General features: G+C 38.4%; 2 protein-coding genes across 2 annotated transcripts; one reads left to right on the plus strand and one right to left on the minus strand.

Moving 5' to 3' along the window:
- The first annotated feature begins 4,890 nt into the window (after positions 1-4,890).
- Positions 4,891-10,706, plus strand: LOC149843712 (E3 ubiquitin-protein ligase DIS1-like). The gene is made up of 4 exons (XM_090001901.1): positions 4,891-5,070; positions 7,174-7,418; positions 9,125-9,511; positions 9,959-10,706. Exons 2-4 carry the CDS (start codon positions 7,203-7,205, stop codon positions 10,277-10,279), a joined length of 924 nt encoding a protein of 307 aa, XP_089858027.1. The 5' UTR covers positions 4,891-5,070; positions 7,174-7,202; the 3' UTR covers positions 10,280-10,706.
- Positions 10,707-12,871: 2,165 nt separating this feature from the next.
- LOC149843713 (uncharacterized protein At5g39865-like) lies at positions 12,872-14,566 on the minus strand. The gene has a single exon (XM_090001902.1). It carries the CDS (start codon positions 14,394-14,396, stop codon positions 13,185-13,187), a length of 1,212 nt encoding a protein of 403 aa, XP_089858028.1. The 5' UTR covers positions 14,397-14,566; the 3' UTR covers positions 12,872-13,184.
- Between the last annotated feature and the right edge of the window lie 1,240 nt (positions 14,567-15,806).

Raw genomic sequence — 15,806 nt, forward strand, 5'->3', positions numbered from 1 at the left:
GTTTGATAGGAGCAGTTAGTGCATGTCACCTTTGTGTTGGGACCAATGTTTTCAGTATGGTGTCGGCTTGAAATGGTGCCCGGTTATTTTTTAATAAATATAAAAAAATAACTTAAAATGTTTTTTTTAATATTATTTTAATACTTTTAACACGTGTTACATTTTGATTGACACATAATATTTTTTAAATTATTTTTTAACCAATTTAGAACGATTGACTTGAGAATCGGCAAACTTCTTATACTGACAAGATTCGTTGGGACGCTGCAAGTTCAAAACCCAATTGTATAAGTTGTTTCGTAGAGAAAAAAAATGGAGATTAAGGATAAAAAAGTAATTTTAGTTGAGTGAAAGAGAATTGACAAACTCAAAATATTGTGCTTGCCTTGAGGCCTTTATTGCTTCCTACCTGGCTTAATAGGCCAATGTGAAGCAAGCCGGGTCCGGCTTAGGTCCGGCCTGGCCTGGCCCAATCTTAAAATGCATAAATACTTTACTGAATTTATTGGTTAATGATATAATATCAAGTTTCAATGCAACTAATTTTTAATTAGTGCAAGTAACTAGGTAAATAATAATAATTAACAAATAACAATTTTCATGCAACTAATTGGGTAAATAATAATAGTCATTCAAGTAACTATGTAATAGTTAATTTTTAATTTTTTTATATTATTCAAACAATTAATAAATAACTCAAGCCCGTTGGGCCGGCCTGGTAGCCCGGCCCACGTATATGGCTGGCCGGTTTTGGGCCCAGTACCTAACGTGTCCAAGCCTAAAATCACGGCCCAAACCCGGCCCATGGCAGGTCGGGTTGGCTTGGCTCATCGGGTTGACGGGCTGGTTTCCTACCCCTACCTAGAGTTAGGATTTTTAGTGATAACATTAAAGGTCACATGCAAGTCAGTGGGCCAAGTTTTCTCAGACCCAACCCGACCTGACCCAAACCAAACCTTATAGGGTCCGGGTATGGTGATAAATAAGAAGACCTGGGTCCATACTCGAAGGTCCGATTAATATATGGATCCGGGTATAGTTTGTAAAATTTTATACAAGACCCGAACCCAACCCTAGTTTCGATTAGGACCTGCAAGTTTTCAATGTAAAAATGATAAACAATATTATTTTACTGGGTATGTTCTGTGTCTGGTTCATGTAGTTCATATCGGGTTCCCGTATAGTTTCTCTTATAAAGGACCTGATTAGACAAGGTTTAGACCCGATACCATGCCTGCAAATCGAGTCCAAGTCTGGTTCCACCTGGGTTCAAATCAAACCCGACCCATTGACACACCTAGCTAAAACATGTATTCTGCTACTGTAATATGACATCACCGAATCTCATATGCAAGATTCTGAGGATACCTCATCCTCAGCCATTTGAAATCGTTTCTTCATAAATTCCTTTTTATTTTTCCTTAAAAAAAAAAAAGAAAATCTCAAACCATGAGTTAAATGGAGAATCATGGTTAAGCTGAGAAATTCTTTGATGAAGATTTGAAAAGCCAAATATATTTGGTGGAAATGCCAGTTTTCTTTTTTTTTGTGAAATGGGAAGTGTGTGTGCATACACTGACTACAACTATGTAAATTAATCACACAAGTTGTTTTTATTTTATATAAATGAGTGCATAGTCAGCTTGATTTTGATAAAATAATGAATATCATAAATATTTTATTTAAATGCAAGAAATCATTTTGATGGTTTAGATAAAATATATTCAATAAATAACGTAAACATAATGTAGTTACATTAAATTTTGGGAATTCCTTATTTCATCAATACATTACATCCTTCTTAACATTATAAATATATAAATAAATAGCAGTAGATCTCAACTTTTTATTTAAAAAAAAAAATCTTATTTAAAAATAATGTATGAGAAACATGCTTTTCAAATAAAATAAATGCTTTTCATATATAAAGTAAGTTTCCCGTGTGATGTGAAACAAGTTTCTCATTTGATGAATGAGTATTTCATGTATTTTCACAAGCTTTAGAAATGTTAGGTTTTCAGTTTCAGCGAGGGTTTCTCAAAAGAACAGTTTTTCACATGTAAGTAGAGTTAGAGTAACCTAAATAACAACTTGCGAAATCTATTTTATAAGAGTTGTCATCCTCATAAAAGGGAAACTTGGTCATACGTAGGGATGTCAACCACTACAACAAAGCAGTGGATTATTGACGACCTCATTCCGTCGCTATTTTGTCGCTAATCCGTCGCTAACAGGCTTAGCGACGAAGTAGCGACGGATAGCTTACGTTACGAATTTTTCGATGCTAACTGACGACAGAATAAATTTGTCGTCAGTTTCGTCACTAATTGCGACGGAATAACGAACGACGGATTCCGTCGCAAATCCGTCGGTACTAAACGGCGACCTCGACTTAGCGACGGATTTACAACCGTCGCTAAGCCATCGCTAAATTATATGTATAGCGACGGATATATCCGTCGCTAATCCGTCGCAAACAAGAAAAAAATTAAAAAATTATTTATAAATTAAATATCGAGAATGCTACAATTTATATTTCCTGTACAATTTATATTTTATGTAAATAAAAAACAAAGTACACATAAAATTTCATATAAAAGGAAACTAAAACAATTAATCATTCCACTTTAAAATTAACAAGTTTAATTATTTACAATTCAACAATTACATTTTCGAAAAAAAAATATAGAACAAATTCAACACATTAATCTAATCATCGCCAAGAATTTGTACGTCTTCTTGTTCATTGCAAAATCTATTTTATAAGAATTGTCATCATCATAAAAGGGAAACTTGGTCATACGTAGGGATGTCAACGGGCCAGGTTTGTTTAGGATCCAGGTGGAGCCAAACCTAGGGCTTATTTGAGATGATGGTATCTGGAACGAGGTTCAATCAGACCTACCATAAGAAAAACCATACCCAGATCCTGTAAGGATTACATGAACCAAACCCAAACCATACCGGGTAAAATAAATTTTTTTTATCTTTTTTTACATACAAAAATTGCAGATCTTAGTCAGAATTTGGGTTGGGCCCGGGTCTGATATGAAATATCACAAACCATACATGGCTGGCTGGCTTTATATATTAATGGGACCCTTTGGGTCCAACTCAGATTCTAATTGGACCTTATTTAATACCAAACCTTGACCCTATAGGGTTTGGTACCGGTCGGGGTCGAACCTGTCCATTGACACCCCTAGTTCATATGGTTAAAAGCGTTTCCTAATTGTCAACCACATCTGTGATTAGGGGTATCAAGAGTTCAGGTATGACCCTTATTGAATCCTATAGGGTCAGGGTTTGGTTACAAAGAAAGGGGTTTGATTTTCTATTCGGGTTGGATCCATGAGGTCCAATTATTAAATGAGTTGGGTATGATTTATGAAATTTTATACCAAACCCAGGTTTGACCCGAGTTCCAATTAAGATCCATAAATTTTCAATGTAAAAGACTTAAAAAATATTATTTTACCAGATACGACCGGGTTTAATTTATGTAATGTTTATTAGATCCGGGTATGTTTTTTCATGTGGAAAATCTGATGGGGTAGGTACCCGCATCACTTAGTCGGATCTTAGTTTGGACCTCTACCCATTTTAGCAGGGTCCGACCCGTTGACACCCCTACTTGTGATATTTAATATTTGACCATAAAACAATAATGCCACATCTCTTTTGTGTGTATGTGTGATCATCGGTCCAAACGGAGCGAGGCCGTCCGTGTACCTGTCCACTGACATCCCTATGGGTACTTGAAATGCATTCAAATAAATTAGGCGGTTGAAAACGCAAACATAACCTCCTCTTAATATATTGAGGAACACAGATCCATGTAGCCCGATTCACATTACAGTAGCTGATTCTAAATTTACTAAAAAATCATATTAAATAAAACCATATTGTTATTTTATTTTTGTTGCCTATGCTATTCTAAGGGATAGCCCAGCTACCTAGTTTGATTTCATAGTCACAAATCTCCTTGAAAAAACAGGAAAACTGTCATGATATTTTTGAAAACCTAGGTTTCCTCAAGAAAGCCTTAAAAAAAGGATTTGGTATATATTAAAATATAAAATATATACTCATATATTTAATAAAAATACAAATATAAATAATATAAAAACATCTAAAAAGGTGCTTTTTATGCGTTACAATCAAAATATAAATCTGATGTTTCAAAAAAGGTGATATTTTGAAAGTATAGCATATTTCAACATAATATCATTTTTTGGAGGTGTGGGCGACTGTGGTTTGATCTTTCTTACAGTCTCCCCAACAACGTAAATCAGCAATAAAATAGCAAAAATAAAAAATAATCATTATCAATAAAATTTAAATAAATCATGAAAAGCCTTGAGGACAGATTTCATTGAAAAATGACCCTCAATAGTTAGGTGGTCATGAAGGAACCCCATTTCAAAACTTCAAACTCGCTCGTACCAAGTTATCAACAATATAATATTCATATTTTTTCGTTAAAAATCTGATATTCGTATCTATAAACTCCTTAAAGTTTAAATTCCTTGCAGTAACAATGAGCAACTTATCAGCAATATAATATTCATATCTATAGACTCCTTAAGGTTCGAATTCCTTGCAGTAAGGAACACCGAGGTGGTATCCCATGCGATAAGCGGGGTCCTGTGCCAAGCTGAAGGCCCAGGTTCGAATTCCTCTGCCACATGGGGCTTAAGAGATATCTGGTAGGGGACTGTCTAACCCCATCTTGCCTTAAAAAACAAAGATAAAAAGAAAATAATAATAATAATAATAAACAAATGCAAAAGGGTAAAAACGCTGAGGGGGTGAGATCTGACGAAGGCGTTCAGGAATCTCTCTCTCTCCAAGAAGTCTAAACTCGGGCGAGGGGATTGAATTCGAAAGAAAAAGATCTCAACATTTGTTGTCCTCCCTCGAGGGCGCCCTCATCCCAACGGATTTTAATTCGAATTCTGAATCGAAGAGTGTCCTCTCTCTCTCTCTCTCTCTCTCGGTGTGGTCCTTCCTATTATGGACGATTAGGGGGTGGGGCTTCTTGCTGGAGTTCTTTTGATATATATCGAGGTACGTGGTGAATGTGGTAGCTGTGGGTTTTCTTCGTTTGTGTGTGTGTGTGTGTGTGTTTTGTATTTGGGTTTTCATGATCTTTTCTTTTTTTATTCCTTTCTTGGTTATCCTGGTTGAGTTCAAAACAGGTAATGAAAATCAAATATTCACCTTTTTGTTTTTCCTTTTATTTTTATTTGCTGTTGCGGTGCTTCTGAGGCTAATGGTGAAGAAGGCGTTCGGTTCTTATGGAAATTGGGTTCTTTTGCGTATTGGGTGTTGCGGTTTCTTTTTCCTTTTTTTTGGGTGGTCCCGATGCCAAGCCTTTGTTGGTTGTGTGGATCGGTTTTAAACAAATGAAGATCCCATTTCTGGTGTCTAAATGTGATAATGGCGTGGATTTCGGTGTCGTTTTTTGAAGTTTTGTTATGTGGTTATTTAATGGTCATTTTTAGTCTTAAAGGTCTTTTTTTCCTTTTCTTTAAATCTCTCTTACGCTAGAAGATCTTAACAGAGATGGAAAAGTAGTATCTCGAGAATAAAATCCATCCAGCGAGCAATGTGGAAGTTTTAGAAACAAATACTCATTTTGAATCGTTCTTTTGTTTCGATCGAACGTTCTTTTGTTTTTTTCTTTTGGTGGTGTTTGATATTGTTATCACGTAAGTATGCTACTCTAAGAAATATCTATTCAGATCAAGTGTTCTTTTTTCCCTGTTTTTCTATGGTCCAGTTCAAACTACTCCTTATGAGTTAGGAAAACACTTGGAAGAAATTGTTTAAAGCTCCCTCTGTAGAGGGGGGAAGTGGGGAACCCAGCTCCTTAGGTACTGTTTCTTACTTGGGCGTTGGGAGTAGGGGGAAGAGGTTTCGGTGGCTATGGCGGGGAGTTGAAGTCGTGTTCTTTGACCCCCACAATGAAGAAATTGAAGTTGGTGATAAATGTACTTTCATAACAATTTCACGGTATCTGCCATCTCTAACTTGGGAAATGAATGTTGTTTATATGTGGTCAGATGTCACTCCAAATCTCTGATGATAATAATAAGATCCACGAGTAGGCTGAAAAAGTTTTTTAAATCCTTTTTATTGATGGTCACTTCTTTACATTCACTGGAATATGAGTATGTTGTCTATTTATGAGAGCATGATTTGTGATAGTTAGCAAGGTGGCATACATTGAATGTGTGCAAAAGGAAAGAATAGTTACCAGAAGCAAAAGTATGTACAAGTACAAAACTGGGATGGATTTGGGCTTACAAATAATGCCTCAATGTAGTTGCATGAATTCCCTTGAAGCAAAGTTATCTTTGAATAACTGTGACTTCCATATGAGCTTGTTCCTTTTCCCTTCTTCGGCAACCCAATTACCAGAATTTCATCCCCCTACTTGCAAGGATTGATCAAGCAAGTATTTATTCTCTATGGAACAAAGAACCTCATTGCCTCTAGGAAAACTAGGAATGCTTTACATGTATAGTTTGCTTAGTGTTTTCTGCTTGCTATGGAAGCAGATTGCTATAGGTTTTCCCTTATGGCCTCTTCCTTTTCTCTCTCCAGAAGAGTGTACTCCTTTTGAGAACATTCAGCATCCTCAAGGGATGTATTTCATTCTTGCCTTCAGTGTTCTTCCTCTTTCTTGATATAGTTATTTGTTGTCTTGTCATTAGCCTCTCATCGTGTGTGCTCGAGGCTCGAGACATCTGTGAACCACGCCTGAGCACTTTGTCTGTGCAAGAATGGCTGGTGCTTCTGGTCATTTTTTATGACTGCTAAAACTTTGGATGCTTGTTTTCCATTCATATCTCTTTCTTTCATAAGCTATCTGTATTCATCTCAATAAAGTGTTTTTCTTGTAGGCAGCATGCACCAGCACTACCTATTGAGTTATTATGATTCAGGGATTATTTCATGTTTTGTGTGTGTGTGTGTGTGTGTGTGTGTGTGTGTGTGTGTGTGTGTGTGTGTGTGTGTGTGTGTGTGTGTGTGTGTGTGTGTGTGTGTGCACGCAACAAATTTTTTACTTCAAAACTTATTTTACAAGTTTACATGTAGTAATTTCTCAAGATTTTGACATGACTTAACAAATGTCTTAATTGTTCTGTTTATCTTTATGAACAGCTAGCAGTTTGGCACATCATTAGTGTGGAATGGCTTCCGTAAGCCTTTTCCTGGATGATGTACAAGAAAACAACCCAGAGGTTATAAATCCTACCCAGAACGACAACATGCTTGAGCTCAGTGAACTTGTGAATGATTCTGTTCAACATGCTGCACCAAAGCAGAACGTGACTGTTGCAAGCAGTGTGAGGGAACTATTAGAGTGCCCTGTCTGCTTGAATGCTATGTATCCTCCAATCCATCAGGTTTGTCGTGAGTAAATGCTTTCTTCCTTATTACCTCGAATGAAGCTTTCTTATGGAAAAGGTACAACTGTATTATATGTTGTACAATTTAACTGTAAGATGCGAGAGAATCGTTTACGGTGGTTTGGACATATTCGGCGAAGGCCTAATGATGCTCCAGTTAGAAGGTTAGAGAAATGGGAAAATATATTAGTTAAAAGAGGTCGGGGTAGGCCTAGGAAGACTTGGATGGAGATGATAGGAAAGGATATGAATGCTTTGAACCTCACCAAGGACATGGCGTTGGATAGAAATGATTGGAGGAAAAGGATTCATGTGGAAGACCCAAAATGAATTTCTTTTTTGGTTCATATCGCTGACCCCAATTGTTTTGGGATGAAGGCGTTGTTGTTGTTGTTGTTGTTGTTGTACAATTTAACTGTAACATGGAACTTGGTTTTTAGGTGCTGATTTAGCGACTGTTGTATATCTTGTGGAATACATGACTGGGTTTCATATGTATGCATTATTAATGTGTCTCATGAATGAATTTGATTTGCTATGTTGAATAATTTTGGTTAAAACCATCTTCTTATTTGAGTTATAAAGCCTATCTTAAGCCTGTCTCTGTTTGTAAAGATTTTATTGAAATGCTTCGTGTTTTTCTTCCCAGGTGCTTTTGGAAGTAAAAGATTATACTGATTGAAACAATTATAATAAAATCATATGATTAGGACATATTTGGAGGCTATATCATTTTATTGATGTTTCCAATCATTTGGCATTTTCCTCACATGCCTTTAGTTGTCACCATTCAGGACATTTTCATCTTTGTGAAAGTTTTTTCTTGTTTTTGATGAAAATGTTAATCTGATTTGAAGTTGGTGAGAGGAAATCACTGTCCCACTTAACTCGCCAAGACACATAGTTGAAAAATTACTGATCCGTAATCTAATCCTATGCTGGTTAATTACGTGATCACAGAAAAACTTACTTTTGATGAACATATTTGTTAAAATCTGGTTGAGTTTTTTTTTCAAATACTTCATAATGTATAGTAATTTATCACTTAATCCGGATTCAGAAGTTCTTGTAGGTACCTTGAACATAAGCACAGTATACTGAAATCTTACCTTTCAGTATTGTTTGGCTCTTGTGCTGCATCAACATGCAAACCACAAGTGTGTGGAAGCTGCATGATCTGAATCTAGAGAAGATTCCTTTTCGGTTTGTAACATATTGTAATTCTGATGAAGATGTGCAATTGCTTTGATGGTCACACTTTGCTGTGAATGAAGGTTTTGCTAGTTGTAGAGCAGGGCAATGCTCATGCCCGTTTTCTCTAGACTCTGCAGCAAGACCTGTGACCAAATGTACAAGTATATACTGTATACATACCAAGATATAGTTGCTAGACTAGCAGCAAAATCGCGTGGTCTTAAACTGCTTCTTCTATATTCTTCCCCCCTTTTTATGTTTGGGAAGGACTGTCAGGAGCCAGTTTCTTGCATGTGTCAGGAGGATAATCACTGTGTAAATCAGTAATGAAATGCTATCTAAAGTTAATTGATATAATAGCTTCTTTTGTTTTCGCTAAAGGATTAATTTGAAAATTTTCTGCACTGATTGTTATTTTAGTTTGTCTTGCAATAAGAACTTGTTTGATTTGTATCCAATGATGTAATTTGTGACGTTGAAAAGTTGTATCCATTTATGTCTGTTCATAGTGTTCGAATGGGCACACTCTGTGTTCTGGATGCAAACCGAGGGTGCACAACAGATGTCCAACATGTAGGCATGAACTTGGGAACATTAGGTGTCTGGCGTTAGAGAAGGTGGCTGCTTCTCTTGAATTGCCTTGCAAGTATCAGAGTTTTGGATGTATGGGTGTGTACCCTTACTACAGCAAGCTGAAACATGAATCACAATGTTCATTCAGACCCTATAACTGCCCCTATGCTGGTTCTGAGTGCACTGTTGTTGGTGATATTCCTTCATTGGTAGCCCATCTGAAAGATGATCACAAGGTTGACATGCATAATGGTAGCACTTTCAACCATCGATATGTCAAGTCCAATCCACATGAGGTCGAGAACGCTACGTGGATGCTTACGGTATATATATTCCTACAACAGTCTCGTTATTTTCTTCCTCTGTTGATTATGTGCATATGCATGTTTCTGCAGGTTCCTACTTGCACATATGCAACCTAAAACATGAAATAAGTGTTCATGTATATCACATGCCAACAACATTGTCCTTTTTCCTGTATGGATGTACTTTTGCATGTGACTTGCTAAAGTTGTCATGACATGCACAGACTGCCAAGCTTCTGCACAAAAGACCATTTGTGCATATATTTATGTTTACACGTACGTATGCATGTCACTTGCTAAAGTTGTCGTGACATGCAGAGACTTCAAGCTTCTGCACAAAAGACCATTGTATGAATATATTTATGTTTATGCATGTGCATGCATGCAACTATGCTTGTGAATTGAATGCTCAGCAGGTCATATTGGTTCATTGGATGATTTTTTTTTTGGCTGGCAATAAACCAGGTATTTAGTTGCTTTGGGCAGTACTTCTGTCTACACTTTGAGGCATTTCAGCTTGGCATGGCACCTGTTTACATTGCCTTTCTCCGTTTCATGGGCGACGAGAATGAGGCCAAGAATTACAGCTACAGTTTAGAGGTTGGAGCAAACGGAAGGAAGATGGTGTGGCAGGGGATTCCTAGAAGCATCAGGGATGGCCATAGGAAAGTTAGAGACAGTTATAATGGTTTGATTATACAGAGAAACATCGCTCTCTTCTTCTCTGGTGGTGATAGGAAGGAGTTGAAGCTCAGAGTGACAGGTAGAATATGGAAGGAACAGTGATAGGGTTATCTCCACTGCTCCTGCTTATCATGTATATGCTCGTCCTCTTCATGTAATTTTTAGCACTGAAAGCAAACTCTCTTTGCTTTTCTGGTGGGCCATCTCTCTTGTTATTGGTCATCGTCTATATGTACATGGGGGGTTCTGAACCATGAGGTATCATGTTGACTGTAGACCTGTGTAGGTGTCTGTAGTGTAAAACTCCGTGAGTACTCTCCTGTTGAGGATAGTTTTCTATTTGGCTTTGGCTTTAGCTTTATGCCAGCGAATGCACACCCCAGGTATCGACCTGTTGGCCTACTTCAACTTGAAAATCTTAAAGGTGACCCACCTAGCCGATGTGCGGAACCCTTATGGGCAAGACGCTTATTATTTTGTACTGTGAAAAGAAGATGCATAATAAGCTGTAGACTATAAGTTCACTTGATATATCCTCATCTTTTTTGTTATGTCACAAAGAATTGTGGACACGAGGACACCTGACTCGAGTTCGAGACAGGTTTGAAAAATGTCAAGAAAATAGGAACGAGGACATGGAAAATTTTCAATTTTTAATCAGTAAAAAACTATTTTTGATATTTTAATGATAAAGAATTATTTTTAATGAAAATATCATTAAAAATATTAACATAAAGTTCTTCATCATCAGGGACACACACCTGAAATGGTGTCCCTGTGACATAGCCTCCTTTTGTGCAAATATCATATTCAAATGTTTGGTAATTGCCGCATCTTTCGTTTCTTTCTGCTGTATGCTTGCTAAAGCACAGGCATCAGTTACTTGGACAGTAATTACGAGAGATCAATGAATATGACAAGTTTGTTCGCATCTGACCAAGCCATGTTTAATTGGAAAAATAATAAACATCGAGCCAATTGCAGAAGCATCGTGTCATCAGAAGAGGGAGGCCCTTCTCAATACGACGTGATGCATCTTGCAGATGGACGTATATCAACAAACATCTCACTTGCATTTTGTGTCATTCAAGGCTACTGTAAACTGTGCTGTCAAAGAACCAAGTTTTTGTAGGCAGATGAATCAAATTTCGGTAACAGGGAGTGGTGCTTGTTTGGTAGTATTGTTGTCATGAATTTAAATTTCTCCATGTGCTAGGACAAATGAAATATGTCATTCTCAGAAGTTTTCAGAAAGATCTGAATGTTCTTCAGTGTAATAAATCTGACCACATAGGTCTGAATGTTCTTGAATGTTTTTCAGATCAGTTCCATTTCTTTTATCTATAAATCTGCTGTACTAAGAGTATCTTATTCAAATGGAGAGAACCAAACAATAGCCTATTAAGCACCTCAGCGTGTTTTTTTGTTTGAGAAAACATGAATTTTAAACTCTGTATTCCATCTACGTTCCTCCCAAACGCTAATGTTTCATTTACAAGCCTTTTTATCTTTTGGCCATTCCTTTTTCTTGTTTTAAACACTCCAAAACACCTTTTTCCATTACAAATATCTTTCTGTCAAACTTCAATTATTAGAATCTTTAATACTGCAAATATGGAGCATAATGGACCAAAAATTAAATCAAAATCAAACAGCAAAAGGTTCTGCTAACCTGTTGTAATTTCAGCTTTAAATGCAGCCCAGTCAACATAAAATGAGCAAGACAGCAATGGCCTTATAAAATTTCTCGTTTTGTTCTTGGGAAATTTTTATGTTTTTATTTTAATTTCTTATATATGTCAAGGGACTGTAAGCCTCTGGACATGTTTCCTTGCTAACAAAGTTCAAAGCCTCATCATTGTGCTCTCAGCTATTATTTCACACAAGCAGAGGATTTCACCAAATTTTCCATTCGTTTAACTGCGCCTCGGTCACCTTCAAGACGACAAAAATACTGTAAAATGCAGAAGATGCCCTACTGATATAAAATGGGAGGATGCTGTCCTCTAAAAACCAACTAAAATTTATGCTTCTGTTTGCAATATGACAAGGATAATTTCACTACCAATGACCATATGGGAGAAGCATGATTGGACATCCAACCTTTGGTTGCTGCGACTATAGCATACGAGAACACAGGAATAACAGAACAAATGCAGCTTGGGAAAGGGAGATTGCAAAAGATAGTGTGATATCACTAGTGGATGGAAACATGAAGCGGATATCACTCTAAAGCTTTGGAATATGGGGCAAATGGAACTGGGCATTGAACTCGAGTGTGTTCCTCTCAGTTAATAATACATCTATTTTTTCAAGAAAGACGGTTTACATTATCAGCCTCATAGAGTGTCTCCAAACTCCTCGATCACTCTGCAGATCCAACTGTAACAGGTGATGTCACACCTATTTTATCTAGATAAAAGGGATAAGCTGGTAGTTTTTGCTGCGGTACAGGACATCCCAATACACCCCAAAAAATTGGATGGCGAATATACAAGTGAGACCCATCTTTGTCCACAAATCACAGCTCAATTACCATTCATCACCATCCTTATCTCAGATGTGCAGAATAAATAAGGTTTGGGTGATCTTCCTTAGTACAGCTCATAGTTGTTCGATATGAAGTTATGAATAACGTTACCATCACATTACCAGATCAATAAATGAACTCAAGGATTCAGCCAGGAAAACATGTAAAAGTTTCAACATCTCTCACCATATTCAATCCATAAAAAGAAGTTTGAGCTTTGTTACATTAAATAAAAAGAATCACGTAAGAATAATTAAGCAGCACAAAAACAACAGAACTTTTGTACATTCTAGAATTGAAACGCCTTCAACTTTTCTTTCAATTCAAACCTGAAATTCATCAAGCATAGAATATACACAAAATTAACAAAGGAAAAAACACATACCCAATCTTTTTTTTCTGATCATCTTCATCACCACCACCACATTATCCTCGCCATCATCGCTATGGCATCTGTCAGTTATTTCATTCTTGACGTCAGTAACAACACAGTGGGCACCTGATCAATCCGTTTTCGTTGCATTCCAAACACCGCCTCAGCGAACCACCATCGTCTTCCTCATAAATCTTCCTGCTGCCATGACAATTCTCGCAGGGAACGAACCTCGCGTCGCCGCACATCTCACAGACGGCCACGCTCTCTCGCACCGGAAAACCTTGCAGAATCTTCCCCAATTCCCCGGCCTCATGAAGATACCTCACCTCCTCCGCTCCCCCAACGTACCTCCCCCCGACGAACACCTGCGGGAGCGGGACGCTCCTCCCGAACGCGCTCTGCAACTCCTTCCGGTAGGTAGAATCCATCGAAACGTCCCGCTCGTCCACGCAAACCCTAAACCCCCTGAGAATCGACCTCACCGCGCAGCAATCCTCATACGTCCTCCTGATCCCTCGAAGGCTTGTGAAGTACACCACGATCTTCCCCTCGCTCCCCGGCGGCGGCCACGGCGCCGCCTTATCAACCTGCAAAACCTTTGAGCCCAGGGTCGGTTGGCCGGAATCTTTGAAACCCACGTTTGTCGCCCGTCTGAAACTCGAAACTATAGCGTCTGGACTAATTGATTGGTCTGATAAATGCATCCAGAGCGGTTTCGAAACATTTTGATTGTTATCAACGCTGCTGATACCATGATAGAGGCTAACAGAACGGTGCAAAGGTCTCTTAACTCCATCGTCATACACCGTTCGGTGGGCTGAATCCTCAAAATCGTGCATGAGCTCCTGGGCGTTGATGTTCTCCGGCAACGATACGGTATCGGAGTCAGGCAGAGGGTCAAGGGCGAGGGAACCGTAGGTAGAAGAGGTGAGGGAGACGACGTGGTAGGAGTCGCCCTTCCGCTGCGGTGGGTGGTGCACCGGCAAAGGGAGGGAATGGGCGCGGGAGATGGGAGGAGGAGGACGGCCTTGTTGTTGTTGTTGCTGTTGGTGATGGTATTCGAAGTCGTGACCTGACTTGGTTGTCTTCGCACGGATATGGCGGGATTCCCTGGAAGTGGTGCCACCCATCCTGTCTCTTTCCCTTTCTTGCACTCTTTCTTTCTGCACGCTTTTGGGGGTACTTGTGGTACAAGAGAGGATTATGATTAAGCTTAGAATTAGGATTTTCTGAGTGTAATTGCAGGAGGAAGGTGGTGGTCGCTGTTTCAGTCTGCTTTCATTGATCTTTAGGTGGGGAAGCCTGCTGTGCATCAGGCGGTCGTTATAGTGACCGTGGTGCTCTCTCTCTCACATCTAAAATCTTTTTTTCCCTCTCTAAAATGGTTGCCTTTAATCGAAAAACTCTCACAAACCTGTCTTTCTCTCTCTAAAACAGTTGCCTTTGAACGAAGGAACTCTCTCTCTCTCTCTTCGTGTATTTCAATTCTGCTTCTCTCTCTAAAAGGTTTGCCTTTAAATGAACTCTCTTTCTCTCTGTAGTAGTCATCAAGTTTCTCTCTCTAGAAGGGTTGCTTTTGAACGAAGGAACAGTGTGGAAAATGATAGAATAATTTGGTTAATCAACGGTTTAAAGAGGTGAGGGTAGTAATAAAATGACCAAAGTGGCTTTGCTTTTTGTGGGTCTTTAGATCTTGGTCTCAGTCTGGGAGGGGGGCACTTCTTGCGTTCTTGATGTGGGTATGGGGTCTGATTTTTGGAGCACGGACGTGAGGCACACTCAGGTTTGGACCCTATGAGGGTGCTTTTGATCTGGAAAAATGATGTGGGCCTGAGTCATTTATGTGGAATGTCTGACCAGGGTGGTGGGATTTGGGTAAGGGTCTCTAAAGATTGGGCTGTGTCCGGACCCATTTGGATCATTAAAACTCCCACACATGACTACAGATAGATATGGATGAAAATGGATCGGATCCGGATCAGTTAAGTACATAAAACTGAATCCAGATTGGATCAGAACAACTAAAGATCATAAAATATCCATACTGGATCCAGTCAGTTGCATCCTTAGCCACAGATGCTCATGTCTGATCCATGACATAGACAGAGATCTTTTTGAGGGGGGCTTGACGTCAATCATGTGCCCACTTGCACTTGACCCGCGAGTCAGAAGGCCTATCCGGATACCACTTTCGTTTTCTTCATTTTTTGTTTTTCCCATGGAAAGTTCTAGTGTAGCCTGGATTAATGAAAAAAAAAAGGGTTGGAAGGAATTCTCTTTTTTCCCATGTTAAGAAAAGTACTGAGTTACAATTAGGTCGGCGAAAAGGTTTCCAGGGATTTCTTTTCTTCCTACTAAAAGAAACATGCAAAGTTGCAAAGAAGAGCAGATAAAAAAACAGAAGCGAAACAGAGAATTTTTTTTCAAGATTTCGATACAGTAATGCTCAACGTGATAGGATCGCCATATGGCAGGTTAAATATTTGGTTTGCGTGAGGAACCAACTTTGTAAATTTTTGGAGCATTTTCAGGATTCCAACATATTTAATTCATGGTATTTTTTCTTGTGAAACCCATTACCCACATTGACCAACATAGAATGGCAAACTGTTTAGAAGTGAAAAAAAGAAGGCTCGATAGGTAAGAGTAAATATATAAAATCTGATTGATTTAAACTCAATCTTTAAAGAAGGAATGACACTCGATCATCATTGTTTGTAGAC

Source organism: Nuphar pumila, chromosome 3 (genome assembly GCF_984573655.1).
Source record: "Nuphar pumila chromosome 3, dmNupPumi1.hap1.1, whole genome shotgun sequence".
Classification (NCBI taxonomy): Eukaryota; Viridiplantae; Streptophyta; class Magnoliopsida; order Nymphaeales; family Nymphaeaceae; genus Nuphar; species Nuphar pumila.